Source organism: Epinephelus fuscoguttatus, linkage group LG11 (assembly GCF_011397635.1).
Source record: "Epinephelus fuscoguttatus linkage group LG11, E.fuscoguttatus.final_Chr_v1".
NCBI classification, from domain to species: Eukaryota; Metazoa; Chordata; class Actinopteri; order Perciformes; family Serranidae; genus Epinephelus; species Epinephelus fuscoguttatus.
The window spans coordinates 17,103,259-17,115,416 of record NC_064762.1 but is presented as its reverse complement, the minus strand read 5'-3'; the positions used below and the strand labels follow the sequence as shown (position 1 = coordinate 17,115,416).

The 12,158-nt window shown below is 41.7% G+C and overlaps 1 protein-coding gene across 3 annotated transcripts in view; it reads left to right on the top strand.

Annotated features, from left to right (window-relative positions):
• Nucleotides 1–6,877: 6,877 nt before the first annotated feature.
• The window catches only part of mettl24 (methyltransferase like 24), a 356,006-nt gene continuing 350,725 nt past the window's right edge, over nt 6,878–12,158 (top strand). For all 3 annotated transcript variants that reach the window (XR_007450307.1, XR_007450308.1, XM_049589414.1), the window contains exon 1: nt 6,878–7,505. Coding sequence is in view for 1 of the 3 variants with exons in the window: in XM_049589414.1 (XP_049445371.1) it covers nt 7,182–7,505 (324 nt within the window). In the remaining 2 variants the exon portion in view is untranslated. The remainder of the gene's footprint in view (nt 7,506–12,158) is intronic.

The following is a 12,158-nucleotide window of genomic DNA, read 5'->3' as shown; positions in this document are numbered from 1 at the left end:
AGTCGACTAATTGTTTTATCGAAAAATGTGTTAAAATGTTGAAAAATGTCGGTCTGTCCCCAAAATTATGTCTTCTAATGTCTCGTTTCATACTCATGCCAAAGGGTTTTTATGGTTTTCACCTTCACGTGAGAGTGTGTAAAGCTGCCAATATTTGAACGTAAGAAGCTGCAGTAAGAGTATTTTGGGGTACTTTTATAGTACTTTTCTATGAAAAATGACTCAAACCGATTAGTCGCCTACTAAAATAGTCACCGATTATTTTAATAGTCGATTAGTCATCCATTAGTTGACTAATCGTTGCAGCCCTAGCTTGTAAAAGGGACCAGGCTTTTAAGTGGGACTGGGCGTTAAATTGAAGTTTTACCTTACTCAAATAGCCCAACATGCATCTCTTTGCAACCAGGCTTAATCACATCTGCTGAGCCTATAGATTACATTTTAATCACAAAAGTTCATAGGAAACAACATTTCTGGGTTTAGTGTTTGCCATATAGAGGTTTACAGTAGACTAGTAAGGGTAAATCAGACTTTTTTCAGGCCCTTTATGTGACACAGGTTTAGAAGAATGTACAGTATAAGCCTCACCTTTATCAGTGTGCGAATGAATCTGTGCAAGTGTGCATGCTTTTGTGATTAATGAAAGATACTGTGAAGATACACCACCATCTTCAACATGTGTGACATGACATCCCAGCTTACTCACTCTGGTGCACACCACAAAGGCATATCAGACAAATCCCCAAAAACCACAGGCTAATTCCTGACACAAAAGCCTCTTGAACCCTCAGCCAGCCTCTTTGTGTCTGCAAGTGCTCCTATTGAAGCCTTTGATTAATGATTGATGTGCAGTGGTTGTGGCTGTATTTACTCACTGCACCTTGCCTCGGCTGGATCCAGCAGGACTACAAACTGCGACTGTGTTTGCTTTTGCCATCGCGCTGACTCGCCATCTGCTCCCTTTCCTCTGCTGGGAAATATTCAAACAGTAGAGGTGTAATTAAAACAGGTAATTCATGCAGACCGGCACTTTATAAACAGTGTGTGAACTTGAAATGAACAAAGGTCTTCTTTTCAATATTCAGTGTTCCAAGTGTGGCATTTAAACATCGACAAATCATTTGCACAGTATTAATTAGACTCTGGTTTCATTAGCAGCCTTTTCTGGCATCCAAATTACATTTTATTTTGTGTGCCGAAGAGTTGGATGGCACAGGAGATGTGTTGGGTTAGAAGGAGATTTACTGATTTATGGCACAAACAGCTGTTGCCATAAATCAGAAAGTGCAAGTGGAGCTGTCATGTTCTACATGTATGCTCAGCAGTATATGTTAAAGGCCTATATCATAAGCAATGACTTGAAACGTGTTGGCTCTATCTGTAATTTTAATAATTTAGGAGGAGAACATCCAGTGTGTGCTGTTGACAGTGGGTCAGTGAGCACTGGAGTTCGATCAGTTTGTTTGAAAAGCTGCATTCTCCTGACTTCAACCTGCTTCTCTCTCCTCCCACTGACCAATCAGCGTATGTTTGCGGTCTACCTCCTTACTTGTTTTGAAGGTATTGTGTTAAGGCTTTTGTACATATCCTGTTCTGCTCTATCGTTTGTTGAAGGTGTGAAAGAAAGAGACCTGTACAGATTTGTTTTACGTCCCCAGATATACAGTATATACTCTTAATCAGTCTGCAATAACTGAATCAATCTGTGACCTAGTGTTTTTAAAGTTATATTTTTTTCTAATAGCTGATTACAGTGATAGTGGACAGAGTTTTAAATGTGCCATTGTGTGCATAATTTTTTTTTAATAAGACTTTGTGAACTTTGAGTGTGTGTAGGGGCTACAACCAAAAACAAACGCACACACTTGTCTGCTCCTGTCACAACTGGCTGATTCCCACTGAGCAATAAACTTGTCCACCTCCCTGTGTGTCCTCCATCCAGAAAAAAAACGTTATTTTTTCCTAAGCAGACCTACTTCGGTCCAGTCTAATCTAGTTTTACTTAGCATGTTGTGAAACCTGCATACACCACACCACATATCAGAGGACCTGCTGTTTGTTTACAAGATAGCATCAGGTAAATCCCACCTGCACATAGCGCGCACTCCTTATCTTGAATTTCTGAACCTTAAAAGAATTCTCATAATCTGTTAACCTCACCTCCCATCTTTTTACAGCCTGTAATCACACCTGCACACTCAGTGTGTGAGTCAGTGCTGGGTTCACTCTTTTCTTCTTGTAGTTTTGGTGATGATTGTCTTGTTGCTCTGCCCTACACTTCTTATTCCCAGGGGGCTTGGATTATTTTTTGTATCTGCCTGTAACACCTTATTTTTGGATTAAGTATAGGTATTATGATCAGTCTATTTGCAGGCTATAACTACTATGGTGGCGCTGAAGGTCAAACACGAAGATATTTCACAAAACACAACAACATTTTACAAAACACAGTGTTTCACAAAACACGTTTCACAAAACATGACATTTTACAAAACACGATGACATTTTACAAAACACGTTTCATAAAACACGACGTTTCACAAAACATGACATTACACAAAACACAACATTTTACAAAACACAGTGTTTCACAAAACACGCCGTTTCACAAAACATGACATTACACAAAACACAACAACATTTTACAAAACACAGTGTTTCACAAAACACGCCGTTTCACAAAACATGACATTACACAAAACACAACAACATTTTACAAAACACAGTGTTTCACAAAACACGTTTCACAAAACATGACGTTTCACAAAACATGACATTACACAAAACACATTTCACAAAACATGACATTACACAAAACACAACAACATTTTACAAAACACAGTGTTTCACAAAACACACCGTTTCACAAAACATGACATTACACAAAACACAACGTTCACAAAACACGACATTTTACAAAACACGTTTCACAAAACACGACGTTTCACAAAACATGACATTACACAAAACACAACGTTCACAAAACACGTTTCACAAAACACGACGTTTCACAAAACACGACGTTTCACAAAACATGACATTACACAAAACACATTTCACAAAACATGACATTACACAAAACACGAAGACATTTTACAAAACACGTTTCATAAAACATGATGTTTCACAAAACATGACATTACACAAAACACGAAGACATTTCACAAAACATGTTTCACAAAACACGTCGTTTCACAAAACACGACATTTTCCAAAACACATTTCACAAAACACTAACGACATTTCACAAAACACGTTTCACAAAACAATGACCTTTCACAAAACACAACATTTCATATAACACAACATGTGGCGGCATTTGGTGAGACTTAAACCGGAATGTAGTAGTGTTTTCTGAAATGTTGTGTCTTGTCAATTTTGTGTTTTGTGAAATGTTGTGTGTTGTAATTGTTGTGCTGTTTTCTGAATTATTATTTTTTTTGATCCTCAAGGCCACTGTAAAATACCACTTCAAAACACGTATATCTAGCTACTGAGACAATGCTTTTTTGCACCTTCTGTGTATGATTGACTAAATGATTTGAGTCAAAGTGTGTCGTGATAGAGACTTTTCTGCCAATATGATCAATACTTTTTGTCATTAAAATCAAACAGTAGATAACATCCAAGGAGCACAATACCCTTAATGGTATCTAGTCAGCGTGTGGAGGTAACAGTGGGCCTCTGCCTGACCTCTGCTTGAACTTTGTGCTGACTAACCTGTGCACGGCTAAATAAGGAGGAGTCCGTGGATTGGGTTTACATGACCTTACTGTAGGAGAGGAGAGGAGAGGAGAGGAGAGGAGGAAAAAAAGTGTCCAGACATGAATTCATTCCATGTGGAGGCAGATCTCGGCCAAATCCAGACAAATTAATGCAATATGTGTAAAGCTATCTACAGAGAGAAAAAAAATCTGTTTTGTTCAATCTGAAAAAACCACAACAAAAACACATTTTCTCTTTGTGTATGATACACAACATGTGTCTGACGCTCTGAGTCATTTTCCTCATTCTTTTCAGGATGAAAGTTGGACTTTATCGTGCGTAGACACACAACAGAAACAGTCGTGCATACCTCCACCTCCAGACGCACATTTCCCCACTCTGTACTGTACATGCACACGTGTAAAAACACAGAACCTAAGCTTTGCAGTATGTTCTTAAATATCGTGGCTCTGCTTAATGTAATCATTCCTGTCAGTTTTACAGGGTGCATTCCTTCCTAATCCTCTCATAGCTTTCAGTACCATTATCAGTTCAATTACCATTTGACCTACATCACTTCAGGCACTCACACACTCACATTAATTTGTAATCCATTCCATATGGCGGTGCTTAGTGCTCCTGACTAACCACTGGGTGGCAGCAGAGATTGTGTAAATGAATGCCTACACTTTAAGTAGCTTATGGACAAAGAAATGGTGTCAAATGGAAAACTTTTTAAAGCTAAATGAAGAAAAAACAGAGATTCTTTTAACTGCACCAAAAGCAGCAGGAGGAAAAACTGCACTCATGTTGGCCTGAGCAAGCACATTAAAACTGATATTACTAACATGGGAGTGGTTTTAGACTCCGATTTCTCATTTTAACACAGTCATCAAAACATCCTTTTTTCGTCTTCGGAACAGAACTTTTTTAACGCAGAAAGATGCCGAAACTCTCACCCACACTTTTATTACCAGCTGTTTAGACTGCTGCAATTCTCTTTTCACTGGACTACTCAAAAAGTCAATAAGAAAACTACAGCTAGTCTAGAATGCTGCAGCCAGAGTGTCGACTAAAACAAGGACCCCACTGCTGAAGTCACGACACTGCCTAACTGTATATTTTAGAACTAATTTAAAGTTGCTTTACTTGTTTATAAAGCTTTAAATGACCTTGCCCCTCCATACATCAGAGATTTTGATGAGCACACATTAAGTTATCAGAGAGAAAGTGTGAGCACACATTAGCAGGTGCTGAACAGTGTGGGATAAACACTGCTTTGTAACACAAAATTAATTTATTCAGTGTTTTTACATGTTTAAATCACAGAGTCTCTCTGTTTTGAATATGAAGGGACCTCTGCGGATAATTCAGTTCCCAGTAAAAACCTCTTGAGCAATGAACACTGAAGGAATCCTAACAGGGAGAAGTTTCAGCTGGTTGCAATCTGCAACCTTCACCACTAGATGCCACTAAATCCCCCTAAATCTTACACACTGTTTCTTTAACACTGCTCAAACAGCTAAAGAGCAGCAGAAGAAAAAAAAAGACATTTCCGTTAGAAAATAAATAAATAATTATTTTTTATTATTATAATAATAATAAAATAAAATCAATTAAATAAAATCTAATTAAACTAAATTTAAATAAAATAAAATAAGGTAAAATAAAACCAACTAAATTAAATAAAATTAAATCAAACAAAATAAAATTCAATTCAGTTCAATTAAAGTAAATCTGGACTTTATTGTAGGTCTGGCCATGAGACTTCATTCACATCTCTCTGCCCCACATTGGCCTCTATCGTTCTCCAAATGTTTTTCTGTGGCCTATTTATGGTGTTCAGGCTCTAATTTGTAAGTGGAGTCATTATCTGAAAGTGTTTTAATGTGCCAGGACAATTGGCAAAATAGTGTCGCAACGTAGAGACTAATGTTAAACAACAACCTGAGTGTAATGCAGTGAGTTGTGTTCACAGTTTTACTGGAAGTGTGTTATGAAATTACAAACTGTGAGTAAAGCAGAGAATGTGCATTCAGTTTGGCACAAACTTAATGGTTTCAGAGATGGTGCTTCAAGAGTCACAGTGTGTAAGCACTCAGAAAGGACTAACAGCGAGGCAGGGGAAATATTATTTTTACTCCAAAGAGGGCAGTAGAGAGCTAATTATAAAACAACACTGGAACACAAAAGTTTGTCATTGATTCCAAACGTCAGAGAGAAAACAGCCTCATCATTATCCTGTATTATTTTTCTTAGATTCAGCCATGTCAGGACGTTCTGTGAAACCAGGCAAATCCTAATTTCCCTCCAATTGAAACTGTTGTGCTTTTTCTCTCCGTCCCAAAACTAATCCGCTTTGGCAGGCCTGATAAATGATGTGTCCTCTTTCAGTCTAAAATATCAATAACATATTTAATAAACGGGCCGCACAAGAAGGAACTGCGATTATTAATTTGTTTGTGAGTAACGGCAGATTTAGTGGTCTTTGGAGGGAAATCAATGACAAAGTTAATGAAGTAACTTGAGAAGACAATGAGACCAATGTTGGCTGACAAATTCATTTTTAGGGGGAAATTATTGGCAAGGAAAATAAAACACAGAAGCTAGAGTCAGCAAGTTGCCAGAGATTTCAAGAACGAGGTGATAAGTGCCAGCTATTGGAAAATTAATTCAGGAATGCACACCTATGAATTATAATATTAATGATTAAATACTGCAAAGTCTTCAGTGTGGCAAGAGAGACACATGGTCAGAAACTGACTCTTGACATCAAATGTTTGTGGGAAATGCAAATCCTTGAGCAGTGTGAAAATCAAATTTTCTCCTTAATATTCCTCATATCCAATTTTCATACATTTCGCAGCCAAAAAATTACAAACATGCAAATCCAGGCTGAGCTGCCCCGGTTGGTGAGAATGCTGAGCCGGGCCTGCATGGGCCCGTGCTGCAGGCCCTGCCCATAGCTAGAGTTACACGGTAACCCGAGAGTCTGCGGGGCGGGAGAGGCAACCCCAGGGAGGGAGCTGAGCAACAGAGGGATGTGTGTGTGTATGTGTGTGTGATCTGCGCCTGACAGAAAGAAAAAGAAAGCAAATTAAAGGGGCGTGTGTGTTTGGGGGGGGAAAAGAGGGGACTTGTGTGTTTGAGGAGGGAGTTCCCAAAGTTTTCAAAGAGGGCGGCACACATTGTACTTTTGAATGTGTCTGCAAAGGCTCATGACACACACACGAGCATGCAGAAAATCATTACAGCTATGATGCAGGAACACACATGTGCGATGAGTGGTGAGGAGAGGCGTCCTTGACATGTTTGTGTTTCATTAACTTGGTGCTGTTGGTCTGATGGTGGAGTTTGGACCTGGAGGAACGGAGAGAAGAGAGGAGAGGAGAAGCACAACTCTTTAATAAGCAGGAGAGGAAGAATGGGATAGAGGTAAACTTCTAGCTGAGGACATGGACTGAGAAGTATACCAGATGGACATGGGCAAAGAGCGACTCACACGGGGACTGCTGCTGCGTCTGGGTGTCCTGCTCACAGCTGTGTGTGTGTGCGTTCATGTGTACCTGGAAACAGGTTGGCGAGGAGCACCTGCACCCCTGGGACGTCCCACCCAGTCCAGTCAGAACAGGGGCCAACAAAGCCGAACCAAACCGGCAACAGAAGACCAGGACAGAAGCCTTAAAAGAAGAGTCTCATATGTCCGAACACTGAAGAAGGACGCCCAAGTTAAGAAGAAGGATGAAGACAGAGAGGAGCCCTCGCCGCCCTGCTGCCCACCTCTCCGCCCGCACAGAAAGGTATGTTTAATAATCAGTCAACTTCTGAGTTCTTAATTGCAGCGATTAAGATTCTTGTACGGTTATCTGATCCTAAATCAGTGTAGCAGGAGACAGAGCGGCTCAATAAGGAGCTTTCACTCCATCTCTGTGAGTCACTGGCTTAAAGCTCAGTAATCCCAGGAGGGTGATGAAGGAAGAACAGGCAGCAGAATCAATGCATGTTCAATGAGCGCCTCAGAAAGGCTTTGAAGCTGAAAAAGAGAGTTTGTCACCGGGGTTTCTGGCACTACAAAGCTGCCTGCAATCTTTTTTTTCTTTTTTGATTGATGTTTACAATTTAAACAGGTGGAAGTTTAAACCAAACTACAAATCAAACCCGCAAACACTCCCCTCTGGCTGTTTTGTATCAGCTGCAAATCTAAACAGAGTCAAACAAAGAACCATTCAGATGCAATGTCTACTGCAGTCGTTCTCAACCAGGGGGGCGGGGACCCCCGGGGGTCCTTGAGGGAGTTCCAGGGGGGCCCCAAGGAAAAGGGAGTAGTTTATTTGTTACTATTTAATTCACTGTAGAAGCGAGCACAATGTGAGAAAGGGTGCTTTTAATTATGCCAACCTGTGCTTCCATACATCCTCTCTCTTCCTGTGACCCCGAAATCTTTTCCCCTCCGCCATCATGAAGGATCTTGCAGCCCCTTAAGTGCACCTTGAGGAACAAGGAGGCTTCTGGGGGAGGTTAGAGTTAGGAAATACAAGTGTTTCCTACACGTCTCTTCCTTACATCTCGCTGGGACGAGCTAAAACACAAGGAAGAGACATGAGTAAGGGAAGTGAGGAGAAATGTTAGCATAATGAAAAGCAGCCTAATGCCGAGTTCAGACTGGATGCAGAAGCGCCACGAAGCATGGCAATTTTCGGTGGAGAGCTGCCTGCATCCCTTCAGCATCCATGTTAAGCACATGCAGTACGTACTGAGGTGCAGAGCTCCACGTCTGCCCTGCGATCTGTAACGACAGTTTCAGCAAATCTGGCGAGAAAATACACTGGTGATCTGTTATAAATGATATAAAGCATTCCCTCCAGGATGGAGCAAATTTAGCCAATCCCAGTAAATTCCGCGAGACCTTGCAATTTTGTCCAATCATTGCAATTTAACCAAAAATTTTCAATTTCAAACGAGTACATCTTGTTTCATATGCTCAGTCCCCCACCCCTCTTTCTATTTATCATGAGCTTACTGTCGCAGAACTGGACCTCTGTGCCTGGGACAGACTCACATGCACAGTGACAGGGCTAACTGTTAGCATCACACAGCTAACGTTACCCAACAGCTATTGACAGAGTCGATGTCAATGCGGAATTAACGGCTTGATATTGGATGTTAATTGCTGCTGTAGGGCTGCAGCCTAAGTGGCAAAATATGATGAATCGTGATGAGATCACCTTGTGCTGTGTTAGCTCGTGCTAACTGGGAAGAGAGCAGGAGGAGAGCTGCTCACAGTCCGTCAGCGCTGCGTCAAACAGCAGCAACAGTTAATTGGCAGTTATCAGCTGTTGCCGCCTGCCCCCCACCATCGCAAAGAGATTCTTATTCTGTGGGAAACACTGAATGATCTTAATAATAACCTCTGACAGCATCACAACTATTTTTGCATCTGTCACTTGCCCGCAAAAAAAGGACTGTAAACATTGCAACCTGCATCACAATTTTTCACACTCAATTCTACCCTCGCTCGTGAATGAAGCTTTTGATTTACTGGTCCATCTACATCCCAACCCTTACCTATGGTCATGAGTTTCTTCTGTGGGGTGACTGGGCTCAGCCTTAGAGATAGGGTAAGGAGTTCAGACATCCAGAGGGAGCTTGGAGTAGAGCCGCTGCTCCTTCGCGTCAAAAGGGGTCAGTTGAGGTGGTTCGGGCATCTGATCAGGATGCTTCCTGGGCGCCTCCTTTTAGAGGTGTTCCAGGCACGTTGCACTGGTAGAAGGCCCCGGAACAGACCCAGAACACGCTGGAGGGATTACATATCTCATCTGACCTGGGAACACCTTGGGGAGCTGGAAAGAGTTGCTGGGGAGAAGGGCATTTGGGGCGCTTTGCTTGGCCTGCTGCTCCAGCGACCCTGCCTTGGATAAGCCGATGGTAATGGATGGATGATCACCATTTTGTAGAAAAGCTGCAGTGAAATCAAACATTTCAGGCCGCAACAAACGCCAGTAACAGCCTATGAAATCCTGAAAGGACTGATGAAGGATACATTAGATAAGCAAACAGAAACAAATATCTACACGTGATTAGAAATGAGCAGAGGAGCAGAATGCTAATTGGTGAGGAGGAATGTGCTCCTGGTGTGAACAGCCAGGTGACTGCTAAAAGGTGCCCTAACGACAAGTGACATATCGAGCAGCTTCCGTATCCTGTGTGAACATGGCGTAAGAGTCATAGAAGTGACTTCCTCTGTGGTTATCTCCTCAACTGTAGCTGACAACTATTTAATTCTGGTCTTAATCTTATCTGACAGCCAAAATCTCTAGAAGAGCTAGATCTATAGGAGGAAACACAGCTATTCACACACGAAACACACATACACATACTCCAGGGAATTGACCCTTGACCTGTGAAGGATGTGTTAAAGCACCGGCTCAACAAAGCTCCCACTTCCCTCTATCTCTGTCTCTTCATGCCTTTTTTCTCTTTGATTCATCTCAGCTATTTGCTCTCACCTCTGTGTTGTCATTTGATCCCTCTGACCATCCATCTCCCTTTTGTTCTCCTTCACTTCCATTTTGCTTCAACCCTCCTACACACCTACATACACACACACACACACACACTGACACAACAAAATATCTGTCTTTCCTTGATCTTTCTTCCCTCTCAGTCCCCTATTTCTTCCTCTCTACTGAATTTCTGCCTTCTGTTACTTTGGGGCACGAAACGCTTGTTCGCTTTTGTCTTTAAATCTTTAATGACTTAAACCAACTTGAGACTGAGGAGCAACAGCGTGGAGTTTAAAATGCTGTTTTAAAATCACTGCAGGGCTATTATGCCATGTCGAGAGATGGGCACTCGTGCACCATCAATATTACATACCACCATATGCTCGCTCTCCCTGCTTCTTAACACAAAATTTGTCACATAAGAAGCCCTGAAGGGGCCCTGATGAAATTTCTGTGTCATATGCTGCAGCCGTTTAACTCTCTCCCGCTCTCTTTCTTTCTACCTACACCTCTCCTCACCTTTTTTCTCCTCGCTTTGGGCTCTCATCTCAAAGATCAGTGTTGCTCTTCCACTCTGTCATGTTACCTTGTCCTCGTTCTCGGTGCTCTCATCCTCCCTCTTGCTTTTTTCATCTCTCCTGTCTGTCTCAATTTAAAACTTCAGTCTCGCCTCCCACTTCTAACCCATATTTCTCTTAGTTTTTCTCCCTTCCTGTAACTTCTTTCTCTCTCTCGCTGAGCTCACAGCCTGCTCTCGCCTCTCAGGCACATTTTCATGCATCGTAGATGAAATAATGGGCTGGAAAGCAGGACTGTTGCTCTGCGAGGAACATGATGAGGACGCCTCCGGTGACCTTGATGAATAGCTATGGCGGGATTTAAGAGAACAGACCTATGCAAGCTTACTTATCTCATTGACTCATTGATTTCAGGATCTCTAGATTATATGAATGGGTTTGTTTAGAGTAACCTGAGTTAATTCAGTGAGTTTCAGCGTACTACAGGAGACGTGAGAGTCTGCAGGCCTTGGCATGCCGTCAGTTTTGGCCTAAAGTGATCAAACAGTTTGAAACACAATATGCAGTGTTAGTTTGTATTTCTGTTATCCTGCCATGTTGTTCAGCGTGTTAACTACAGTATCACTAGTTCTGCTGTCAACACATTGTGGAAAGATCTAAGTTTTATGTTGCTGTGGAGCAAAAACAGAAGCTGTTAGCTGCATCTCACTGTTATCTATTTATGAGCTGCTGAATCTGAATCAAACCAGGGGAATGTTTTGAAACAGTCAGGACTATCTATCTATCTACAGTAAACAGATGTGCATTCCCAAGAGTCAAATCTTCTTTCATTCATGTTTTACATTTGTTTCAGATGTGACCAGTGAGGTAATGATAGACTTCAGCAGGTAAAAAGGTGACCACATCTGCATTTATAGACAATATGTGATGAAACTGAACAGCTTATCTTTGATTAAATAATTAGGTATACTATGAAGGCATTGACCTTTTGCTAAGCCCCGCCCCTTATCATATTTCTGGAGAAATGAAGCAGTGATTCCAGAGAGAAGCAGACAGAGGGGTGTACAGTCTGTGTTTGAAGGATATATCCAGGATGTCAAACTGACTCAGCAGCAACAACAGGTTAAAAAGACAAAGATAGTTAGAAGCTAAAGCCCAACTATAGGCTACAGATCACAGTGTAAAAGTGAACCACCACATCACTGCTGAGCTGTGTGGCATCACAGTGTGTGCAGATGAACGGTGTTTGGCTTCGCCCCCGTGCCACTGCCAGCACCCGGAACTTCATCAGCAGACAGGCAGGGATCTCCGGGGGAAGTCAAACAACGTTCATCTGCACACACTGCGATGACACAGAGCTGGCTGAATATCAGCAACGTTTCCCTGCTTCCCTTCACTGGTTCCTGTACAGCAGGGTCGCTCTTTGTTTCAC